Source organism: Lepeophtheirus salmonis, chromosome 10 (genome assembly GCF_016086655.4).
Source record: "Lepeophtheirus salmonis chromosome 10, UVic_Lsal_1.4, whole genome shotgun sequence".
NCBI lineage: Eukaryota > Metazoa > Arthropoda > Copepoda > Siphonostomatoida > Caligidae > Lepeophtheirus > Lepeophtheirus salmonis.
In genome coordinates this window covers 19150298-19162907 of record NC_052140.2, presented here as the reverse complement: position 1 = coordinate 19162907, position 12610 = coordinate 19150298, and the positions used below count along the sequence as shown (strand labels likewise).

At 30.0% G+C, this 12610-nt stretch overlaps 1 protein-coding gene across 1 annotated transcript; it reads left to right on the top strand.

Annotated features, from left to right (window-relative positions):
• Window positions 1-1626: 1626 nt before the first annotated feature.
• On the top strand, window positions 1627-3934 carry LOC121125308 (uncharacterized). The gene is made up of 2 exons (XM_040720470.2): window positions 1627-1776; window positions 1847-3934. Exon 2 carries the CDS (start codon window positions 1996-1998, stop codon window positions 3046-3048), a length of 1053 nt encoding a protein of 350 aa, XP_040576404.1. The 5' UTR covers window positions 1627-1776; window positions 1847-1995; the 3' UTR covers window positions 3049-3934.
• Window positions 3935-12610: the final 8676 nt, after the last annotated feature.

Sequence of the window (12610 nt, the reverse complement as noted above, 5' to 3'; positions counted from 1 at the left end):
TTACTATTGCTTAATACTTAATACATCTCTATGTCTTAATTTGCCCATGTAGCCACATTTACATTAATAGTGACATTGCGTGGTACTTCAACAAAACGTTATCTAGCTCACTATTACAAAAGTGTTTACTGTATTACGTGTCGATGTTTCTTCTTCTTTAGTTAGTTTTCTTAACATTGATTGGTAGGATACGAATAAGTTCTTGATAAGTTTTGAGCAATTATAAACTATTAATTATTGAACAATTATAAGAATTGTTTAACAACCAACTGATTTTGGGCCTTTTTCATCAATGAGAATAGGTTGCGAGATACAATAAAGTTAAAGGTACATGTCCAATATTTCATAAAATAACTAATAATTACGTTCTAATAACATTAACATGGAGTTATTCATTGTTTCAGTATAAGTAGTCAGTAAAAATATAACCTTAAGCCGGATCCTATTTTATTAAGGTTCAAACTTTGGGTTAAATGCTCATAAAAATCAAACGAGTATCTGTCTTATTTTGGTTTTGAATCCGAATGTTTGGCATCCGAAATTGACTCGAATATTTACGTTTAAAGATCCGAAATGAGCCGGATCCGTCTTATCTTGATATGTAGTAAAGCTAAGATATCATATTTAAAAAGAAAAGGGTATAACATATCTACACTATTAAAGCAAAGTTAATCCATGCTTATAACTCAAAGCAATTCTGAATACTCCCCCGCTCGGAAACTTATATAAAAAAATTGAATGTAACTTAAGAGGAGGTTTAGGTAGGAGCGAGCGAGTTTAGCATGGGATACAAATCCATGATAATAAGACAATGTTTGTCTATTTGTTTATATATCTGTTTGTTTGAGCGTCTTTTGAGACTTCATTTTGAACAACGAGCGTGTCATATTAAAAAATAAATGAAAAAGGGAGTTCTATAATAAATGATGAATGCTGCTTGAAATTGAAGTTAAGCTCAAGGTTCGTTGCTAAAGCACAGTCAGCGAAAGTCTTTGAGTACTCAATGGCTCATTACATCATTTTAAAAGAGAAAAGAGGAGTATATATATTAAGGATTGTAAATACTAAGGATTTTTTGACGTGTGAGTTTTTTCATTTTTTTTGTTGCTGCCATGTAAATCCGGTATGGGTGCTGGCCCTTTAATTTGTAATTGTTAATATATAGAAGGGAGATACACAGATGCCATGTGGCTTATTAATAAAGGTGAGACAATTATGTATTAAAGATTAAAATAAATTGTACGTATTGACTAAGAACTTGTCACTTTATTTTTATCCTTAAAATATTATTAAACCTACCCAAGAGGTTATGCATTAGATTTGGTACCACTCCAGATATAAATAGAACTCCTTCCTCCCTCATAATCCTCTTTTTTAAGAAGGTGAATTCCTACTACTTGAGCTTTAGAGTCAAAGAGACGTCTCATCTCTCTCACAAGACGAAATTGTAATAAACAATGGTTTGGATGTTTGTCGATGACCTTATTTTTTCGCGTGCACTTAATATATTATTACTGCGTGACTAGTTTTAGTATGATTTTAGAAATAACAATTTATCATCGGGCGTGTGTTTTAGGTCAGCGCGTAATTAAAACTCATACTCAATCAAGAAAACATGCAAAACAAGACTTTACCGGCTAATTCAACAGTAGTGAGCAGTTTGTCTTGGTGAGTGAGTCACGTCCAAAGAAAATATATGAAGAACTAGAAGAGCAACGCGTCTGCCAAATGAAAGGAGCGAGCAACAGAAAAGAAAAAGGAATTATATACATAAAAGTAGATACAATAGTAGATATTTTTTAATATTTATTTATATTTTATACTCTGTTTATGAACTCTTTTTCAGCTGTTTAATGCACTACAAAAGAAGGCTGCCAATTCATTTGAAGTGTCTGCATTGCTCTTCAAATTTTATATATATATGTTTTCTATGGTTAGATCCATCTTGTTAATTAGTAAAGGAATGAAGTAGATCTTTGAAATTATTTAGTCAAAATGGAAGTGGAAGACAAAATGCAAATGGAAGACGAAATGGAAGTTAAAATTGAAGTAAAAATAGAACCTTCCTCTATACATTTATACGATCAGTCAGAAATCTTTAAAAGTCGAATGGAAAGTTTAAAACCAATGGAAAAGAGATCAGCAAAAGCATTTTTGAAATGCCAGATCCCTGAAGCATTTCTTTGGCCAATTAATGGTGAATCTAAGGAAGAAGCTAATATCCGTAGGAAGAATAATTCTAAAACTATTAAATCAGTAAGAGATCATAAACGACGTATGAACGAAACACCAGAAGCAAGATCAGCCCGTTTAAAGAATGACAGTGATAAATTGCGTTTAAAAAGAGCAAGAGAGTCTGAAGAAGCTAGAAATCAACGGATTGAAAGAGACAGAGAACGTATGAGAAGAGCAAGAGCTCTTGAGTCGGATATTTCAAGAAATCAACGCCTTGAAAAAGACAAACAACGTCACTCAGAATATAGAAGTAAAGAGTCTGAAGAAACTAGAAATCAACGCATTGAAAGAGAAAAACTACGAATGAGAAGAGCAAGAGCTCAAGAGTCTGAAGAAGCTAGGAATGAACGGATTGAAAGAGATAGAGAACGTTTGAGAAGAGTAAGAGCTCAAGAGTCTGTTGAAGCTAGAAATCAGCGCCTTGAAAAAGAGAGACAACGTCACTCTGAATACAGAATTAAAAAGTCCAAGGAAACTAGAAATCAACGCTTTGAAAAAGGCGGACTAAGTATGAGAATAACGAGAGCTCAAAAGTCTGATAAGATTAAAAATCAACGCCTTGAAAAAGACAAACAACTTATCTTAGAGACTAGTGTTCCAGGGTCTGATGAAACAATCAATCAACGTCTTGAGGAAGAAAAACAATGTCAACTTCACTCACAGACTTGTGCTTCAGATTCTGATGAAAATAGCAATCAATCCCTTGAAGATGATAAACACTTTCACTCACAGACTAGTGATCAGGAGTCTGATGAATCTAGAAATCAATGCCTTCAAATTTGTCAAATTTTTGTGGAAGGACATATAAACTAGGAGTTCTCATTTGAAAAGTATAACATTATACAAAATTCATAGAAGTAAATTGTTTATTGATCTGCAGCAAAATTATACACTTAATTTCGTGCTATTAAACAATTTGTTAAAATGCGTCTGTTGGCCTTGAGTTTCTAGATTCGGAATCTACAAACTAAGATTACTCTTATTATATTTTTTCACGGAAGGTGTCGCTTTTTAAAATAACAGAGATGATGTCATTTTATCATTTACCCTCATGATGTATAGAACGTTTGATTCCCTTTGCCGAATTTACCATGGACATCTAAATAAGAAGACTATTTGTCATGTGTGCACAAAAAGGAAACTATTATAGAAATTCATACGACGTTAATTTGTATGTCTATTGATATTTTATTTTTTAAAGAATATAATTAAAACGATGAGTTGTTATATTCAAGCCATTGAAATATTATACTCATTTTAAAAATGGAGATAATTGCAAAGCTTTTCGTGAAGATGGAATGACGTGAATCCCAGAAGATTTTTTTCATAAAACGATTAAAAAATGTGTTTGACATTGTTGTACATGTTTTTTGATTCGAATAATTTTATGATACACAACCAAGTTTCTCAGTTAGTTGTGTTCTTGCTCTTCTCGAGCATTAAATTTGAAAAAAAAAAAAAAAATACTTAGATTTCTAGAATTGAAAACTTCTTAGAAACAATATTAACAACAAAAAAAATTGTACGCACTAGGACTGACACAAGACTAATTATAGATATATAAATAAAAGACTACTGATCCCTCCTCTCGAAATTATATAGAAATAGCCTCTTTATTTTCAAATATCAAAGTATTGCTGATTCATTGTCATCTATTCGTATTTTTGTCTTTCGAAATAAACATGTCTTGACAACTAAAGCATTATTTTTTTAATAGAGTTAAATATATCCACTGACAAAAATACCACATCTTTGACCTTAAATTCAAAAGTATTAAAAAAAACATTCGAATTTCATAATAGTTCAGTTAAAATTTTATTTCTTTGCAAACTATGACATCAGTGAATATGAATTTCTCTTATGGACAAGTTATTAGTAAGAATGATTTTTTTAAGTTTATGTCACTTGACAAACGGCAATATAAAAATTGCATCCGAGGTTTCTTCTATATTGCCCAAAATGTGTTCTAATTCATCCGACTGAACCCTTCCACCTTCCAGTCATAAAATATTCAAAATAGAAAAATAATCTTACAGCAAGTACATTGCTATTTCAGCGAGGTACAAAGTGTTCAATGTTTTATTTAGAAAAAAACATGAATAAAATTACTCCGTCGACCAATTCTTTGTCCATGTATATCCAGGAAATTTTATTGGATAACAATTTTTATTTCCAGCGTATTTTGTTCTCACATTTGTAATATATATCGTTTAGCGAATTATGAAACAAAATATGAAGGGCCATGCACATTACATTTGAAAGGATTAATAAAGAATGATTTAGTTTTTCCTTTCAATATTAAGTTTTTCATTATTGATCTATTTGTAGGATGATTGTCAAAAAATATGTTGACTATATTAAATACTTTGATAGTACTCCTTGAAATATTCCATTAAAAATCTGGAGACATTCAATTAACAGAAAGTAAAGCGATAATGTCTTTAAAAGGCGATGTAATTCTTTTGATCATTATGGCTAGAATATGAATCTGAAGTGAGGTTAACGTTTTCGTTGTTTTTTTTTTAAATAATAAAATATACTTTGACTAAGTTTTGACTTGACTAAGATGTACATTCATTTCCCTCGTGATTCTATGTACATAAGATATTGAGGAAAGACAAAACAATATTGAGGTAATCAATGCCTGATATAATGAGGACGATAGCGTTTGCCAATTGATGATATTCCAAGAAGAAATAACTAGTAGTGAATACTACTCAGGGGTTTAATTCCGGAAAATTCCCCCCAGTGAATTTCCACCTATATTAATAAACCAATTACAAATAAAAATGCAAAAAGATGTTGATTTGTTTGCATATCTATTTTCTATTAACTTTTCACGATTCTCATAATCATTTAAAATAGTCACAATATCCTGGTAACAATCACGATATCGTCTTCTTTGAACAGGGGGAGGATGATGACCTGCAAGCTGTTAAATTATCTTTATGCGATTAATATACTTGTAATTGGAAGGATGACACCGTCGGTTTTCCTCGCAAGATGCTTCATGCCCTCCAGTTCTCTGGAAGTTTCTCAAACTTTTAAAGGATGAAGAAAACTTAATGAGCATAGAGATCATTACACAACTTGCAGGTCATTCTCTGCCTGTTAAAAGAAGACGGTTTATTCAATCCTCGTATTGTTATAAGTCCTCCTTAATACCGACATTGAAATATTCAATGATCAATCACCCAAAGGATTAGTTTTGCATTTCATAATCTGATCTTCACTATCCAGGACAACAAAATATCCTAACAAATTGGCTCTGTGACTAAATTGAGAAATGGAAGATATTTCATGCATTGACCTTGCTGATAAGAAACGTCCTCGTGGCTAATAATGAGACCTATTTTTTTTACTGGAGTTAGAATCCGGAGAAGAAATTACCATTGAATGAGATATTGAAGAAATCCATGGAATTGATCTTACGACACCGTTTGGCTTGTATTTCTTCCCACGACGGAGTTATAAGTATAGATACGGAATAACGTATAAGAATCTCGAGATCTGTGTTGCTAGTTAATTGGAAAGGATGTTTTATGTTTCTTCTTCATGAAAATCAATCATAAGTAAACAATCTTGATTTCAGTGATTCCAATATTATTTCCTTTTACAATTTATTCTTTTTTTGGTAGTAGTTCAGTTCTCCATCTTTCATATTATGAATTCATCTTGACTCGAGTTCCAAACTTTGAGATGGACACGACATTCATTCCGGGCGAAAACTTTGAAGGAGACCCTCTTCAACATAAATTACATTTAAGTTTCCAAGAGATAACTCCATTATCAAATCAATTCTACTCCAGGTATATGAGAATGATATGATAATTAATATTAAATTGTGACAATAATTAAAGGATATTACCTATGCAGGTAAAATGTGAGGGACTAGGCCAAAAAGGAATCCTCCATATCCACGAAACCCAAGATATTCTTTTCTCTAACCCTGTAGTTAAAACCTATCAGCTCAGTTCATCACAGATTGTTATTAATTTATTCAGATCCCTTATTCGAAATCCTTTATTTATTAATTATACAGGAGAACAATTAGAGGGTCAAAATTTTCCCCAATGAAATTAAGCCAAGAATATCATTAAATTATTGCTGTTCAAGCTCTTTATATTGACAATATGCGTATTCTAAAATTTCAAAGTCTGGATTATTTCTTTCTTCAACGTCGCCTTGATTTTCTTGATGAGATTCATATGTTGGTACCGGAATTTCATCAGAATGAGGGATGGGTCACAAATTTGGGTACACGATATGACTTTTATTTTTATTCGTAAATGCAAATGTCTTCATCAGACAGAAATAAAAATCAGAGAAATGATTTTTCGGTTCTCGACAAACCATAGGTACACCAAACAGCATCTTATTTTAATCCATTGGAGGTATAGAATGAAATAATATTTGTATGTCCAAAATAAAGGCCGAAAGAATTAATAAGATTTAAAAATTGAATAACTGAGAACTCATAAACAGGGGATTTAAATTAAGAAAAATATATTTCATAGTCTATTTTTTTTATTATATGCCCAAAAGGATATTCTACAGAGATTGAGAATAATGACAGAAAAAGAAATAAATACGTCAATTGTTGATAGCTTAAGTCTTAAAATTTCAATATTTTTATTGACAATTTATAATTATCATTTTAATTAAAATAAAATATACTTATTTTAATTTAATAAAATGTTTCTACTTTTAATATGAACAACGTAACTAATGTAAAATGTTTATACATAATAATTTAATAAACATTTTTTTATTGATTAATAATTATGATATCAAATATGTATGAAATATTTAATGTTCATATTATTTTAAAACAAATTGTCCTCTTCGCATCGCATACATATCAAATATTAAAAAATGATTCTTCTTCTTTTCATATCCTCTCATAACGTGAAAACATAAAATGAACATAATACATACGTCATAGCCAAATAAACAAACAATAACATTGAATAAAAAAGCGGAGAAGGAAGGTTGGAATTCCCTATCAAAATCCATCAAATTACTCCGTTCCTACGAATATATATTTAAAATACTAGAATCACTAAAATCAAGAAAAAAAGCTACATCATATAAAGTTAATTATCTCCTTCAAATCTAATTTTTTTTAAATCCTTTAACATACTTACATTTAAATAATATATATATATATAGGTATGTTAAAAACGTTGTAGGGGCGCGCAAACTAACTCAGATTTAGAAGAAGATATTTTTATGTAATAAAAATAATATTAATTCTAGTCACGGATAATCGTTTATATTTTCGAAGTTGTAATTTTGATCCATTTTTCCACTTTATGCTAATAAGCTATATCTATCATCTGTCACCTGACAAAATTTCATGAAGCTAGCAATTACCATATTTGAGAAATGTTAATATATAGGTGATTTTTTTGATAAATAATATTAATTCTAGTCACAGATAATCGTTTATATTTTCAAAGTGGTACTTTCGATCCATTTTTCTACTTTATACTAATAACCTATAACTATCATTGGATAAAATTCCAAATCAAAAACCATCAAATTACTCCGTTTCTATCAAATAAATATTTAAAATACGGGCATCACTGAAATCAAGAGAAAAAGCTACATCAAATATACATATTTAGACATGTACAAAATGCTAGACAATTTTCATAACAACTCCCAGTCCATGAGTGCACCTTAATCTTTTTGCAGTCTAGTTTTGTGTTCATCTTTTGACGTCCCTAGTATTTAATTATTAGAACAGTGTTATTTTAAAATTCAAATGTGCTCTTACTTCTTGAAGACTTCTTCGAAGACTTGGAGACGGAAATTGAATTTATTTATGGGAAGATAAAAAAATGCCACTGTAGTGACTGCTCTAGTTCTTTTACACAATCTGGAAGTTTGAAGGAACGTATTGAAACAGTTCATGAGAAGATTCAACCTTAAAGACATATTATAAGACTCATCATAATTAGACATACAACTTTTCTAAGATAGTAAAATATATTTTTATTTCCTTTTTCGCTTTTATGATGGTGTGGTTTTTTTCAAAGTGGACTTTCCCATTATGTTTAAAATTTCCAATTTAGGTAAAATATAATTATATTTAAAAAAAAAAAAAAAATTCTATCATAATAATTAAATATTTATACTCATAAGTGTATTAGGACCAAATTTATTGTTTCACAAATGTTGAATATTATTTTACTAAAGGTCTTTGAGAGCTAAAAATACTTGTTTGTGATTGAAGTGATCACATTTTTAATAACAATTACACTAGATTCAACAATTATCTTAACAAAATACACGGATAATAAATTATTGATAATTTTATAAATATATACATTGTGGAAAAATATCATAATCAAATAAATTAATGCATGATATTCATAATATTTTTTTACAAATATCTATTCACAATTATTTTTTAATTTTTCATGAAATTGATTTCTTTAACTATTTTTTGATATATATATATTTTTCTTTCAATTAAGGCTGTTTGTCTTGCATATTTGTGCAAGATTTTGACTGGAAGCTTGTAAAAATTTTGCTTGGCATTTAATGCTCGTAAAATTAGAACAAGTCTTTTAATTATACTTTTTTTCCTTCTCTATGGAACAATTATCAATATATTAATAATGGCGAATTTTAAAACATACTTAAATAATTTGCATTTATTTATCCATTATTTTACAAGACTATATTAAAATACACACAAATTTATAAGGAGCTTAATAAATATTAACTAGTCTGTAGTTCTTTTGCTCTTATTCTCTACATTGGTGATATTTTTAAAATTAAATATATATTTGCGTCACATAATGAATATTTACAAATTGTAGATGATTCCAATGGATTTTGTTAATCTTTTTGTATTACAGCGACAGAGACTTCTTTGAAACCGTCAATTTATCAAAAATAGATTGTTCATTTGGATGATTCGTAAAAACACCTTTTTCAATGTCATTATTGGGTGAATATGAAAACTTATTCAAGTATGAATAACATAAATAAGATTGGATTTATTTAAACATAAGAAAAAAAACATTCTTGATTGATATACATGACGCCTCTTTCCTTTTTAGTCTCCTTAGTTTATAGTATTTAAATATTTCATTCCTCAAGTCATGGTAAATTGTGTCTGTTTAGAATTCAAGCAGTCAACATTTTCAAACATATTTTATCCAGTTTCTGTTTCGAGTGTTCAGAAAATTTTGACTTTTGAATATACAAAAGAACAAAAAAGAATTTGTATTTTGAGACAGTAAAATATTATTGGTAATTATTTAAAGATCGTTACCGTTCAAAATTTAGCTAATCACTATGACTCTTCATTTTCGATTAAAAAAATAGTCTCATCCATTCCTCATCATAATCACTTTCCTTGATCCATTTTATTTTCTTAAAGTACGAAATTGTTTGTATATGTATTGTAGAAATCAAAAATAATGATGTACATGGAACCTTCTAATCTTTGAAATGTTATAATTTCATGTCATTACTACGTTAAACAATTTGTAGCATCAATTTTTCTACATTACAACAATTTCAAGGGGCATGGTGAATCACAGAATCCTTTTACCATATTAATTACCTGGAAAGTTTAGCTATTTGCTTCCCTATTAAATATATCCCTATAACCTCAACTGTTGCCATTTTGACTGATAATACGACGGTTCTTTCTTATTTTAAGAGACTCAGAGGGTAACATTTCAAACATATGTACGATCTAGCAGTGTATGCATGGCATAGACTGCTACACAAACGGATCCACCCTCAACTCTTTTGGATCCCATCAGCAGAAAACTCTCGAGTAGACTTCATATCTCGACAGGATCTAGTAACCTGGTACTTCAAGCTGTGTCCAAAGATTTTGAAAAGTATCACAAATACATGGTTCCTCCCTCAATGCGAAGCATAGAAGCATCTTTATTGATAGCAGGATATTCTCAACCTACCATCGGCATTATAATTTATAATAATTTATTGTACTCCCTCTAAAATCGACCCCTTTAGTGTCTCTCCCATAATCCTGATAAACTATTTAACAGAATTTTTTCGTCATTGTCCTTCAGCTCATTTTCCACCCACAAAGCTGCAAACTATCAAAAGTCAGTCTCAGCCTGCCGTATTGCTGAACGACAAAAACTTAAATATGTTTATGAAAGACCTATTGGATTCTATGAAGCCTTGCAATAGAGACGGATCTTTCTACATACCTCTTTTAGGGTTAGAGATAAACTTGTCTTTACGTCACCTTCGTGGTGGTATTACTCTTAATTGTTTCGAGGATGACAATATTTTAAATCTGGTTTCTCATGTGCTCACTTAAGCTAACACGACACGTCGTATTAGTGGGCACTCTAAATATTTATTTAATAATTTTCAAAGGCCGTTCAAGCCCACTAGCACCCCCCTTTAAATCGGTGGCTTGCAACATTGATACAAGCCGCAGGAATTAATATCCTAGCATTTTAACCCCATAGCACCTTCGCGGCTATGGTGGCCTTTAAACGTAATGAAGTTAGTTTATTGGCAGAAATAGTTAGGCAGGGATTTTGGTCACAGAACTCAATTGCTTTCCAACGCTTTTATAACGTTCCTCTTTTTCTTGAAATTTCAGGAAGATATTAATCTAAGAATCATGGATTTGGGTTTCCCACGCTACGAAAAAATTTATCTTCATTTCAAAATTGAAAAATAAACCGCATCATATATATATATTATAGCTTATATATGATGAACAATATCGTTTTAGAGTCTTTAATTTATATTTCTCACTTTACTTATAAGAATATCTAAATATGTTTAGTACAAACATGAAAATATACTTTTGGTAAATTATAAATAACTCAGTAAATTAATGTAGTTAATTCATTAAAGCTACAAAATTGGCTAATGCGATCACGGTCTTCTCGCTGTGCCTTTCTAGATTTAGGGTTTTTTTTCCGCCGGAAACCATGTAACTCCTTTGTATCATACAAATTGTTTAACGTAGCAATGACATAAAATTTTATAAATTACCTAAGTTTAGCCGTAGTTATTTATAATTTCATTAATTGCAAGGTTCTATTAAAATTTTGCTAATTTAATAGACTGCAGGAGCTTTCCGTGCAAGCGAATTATATTGAATACAGATTGTTTAGCTACGCAATTAATGAAATTGTACATTACTATGGATAAACCTAGGTAACGTATAAAATAATCCAACAAGTGATCGAATAAACTTAAATAAACTAATTTAAAATGAATTTTAACATAAAAAAAATAATTATAGAATATATAAATAAATTGAAATGATTTTCAAGATACAGAAGTATGTTTAAAATGACCATCTTAATCGTATATATATTAAATATCAGATTCTATGAATAAAAAAATAATAATCAAATTGATAAGAAGTATGAATCAAGAGTAGCTAATTCACAAATGGTTGGAAATTTATGTAAAAAAATTAGAAGTACGATATGTCCTTCCATTACACAAGAGATCCGAGGATTTGGATAGACAGTATTTATATGTGTATGAAGAGTAAGTTTTCATGGATGTGGTATGTAGTCGTTGCCTTTATTTATTAGCTAAAAAGTAATTATTCTCAATAAAAAAATCATCTTGACTTTGCAAGAAGAAATGTTGGTCACTTTCCTCAAAGCTTACAAAAGGACTGTCATCCCAAGACTTCATGTTGTTTTTATTTACGTTATGAAGGTATTAGACCTGTCAAGATAACACATTTTTCTGTGCCATTAATTGCCCCATAAATTATTGTGATAATATTGCCGTTTTGATACCATATTCAACTATTATAATGATAATGGCATTATTAATGCAAGTATACCCTTTTGAACATCCATAATCTTTTATTTTTAAAGAACACTGGGACTGACCATCTGGAACAGAATATTCAAAAACAAAAAGATAAAATCATTTTAACCAAAAAGGCTCTGGAATAAAAACCAAACTCAACCAAAAGCAATATATACAATTTAAACACTAAACAAAAAGGATGTAAACCAGATTGCACTTCAACAAATTATAAGCATTAAGTACAGACATACAGGCAAAACTGTCAATTAGTACCTTTGTGCAAAAAAGTGCTTACTAACAACAAAAAAAATGACTGAAAGCGAATGCCTCAACAGGTCATTTTCAAATCTGTAGCTTCTCTAGTCTTGCAGATTCCGAGCGAGAAAAACAAACACCGTATTAAAAACTTTTGCCATCCAGTTACTTTGAAGCGTGTGGATAGAATTTATTGCATCCGGCAAAAAGTTATCGCTAAAAGGTATGAAAATCAATCATTGCGCAATTAAGACTTTTTCGAACTCCCCTTAAGTTGTTCGTCCATAACTAAGGTCAAGAAGTAATTAATGAACGGACAATA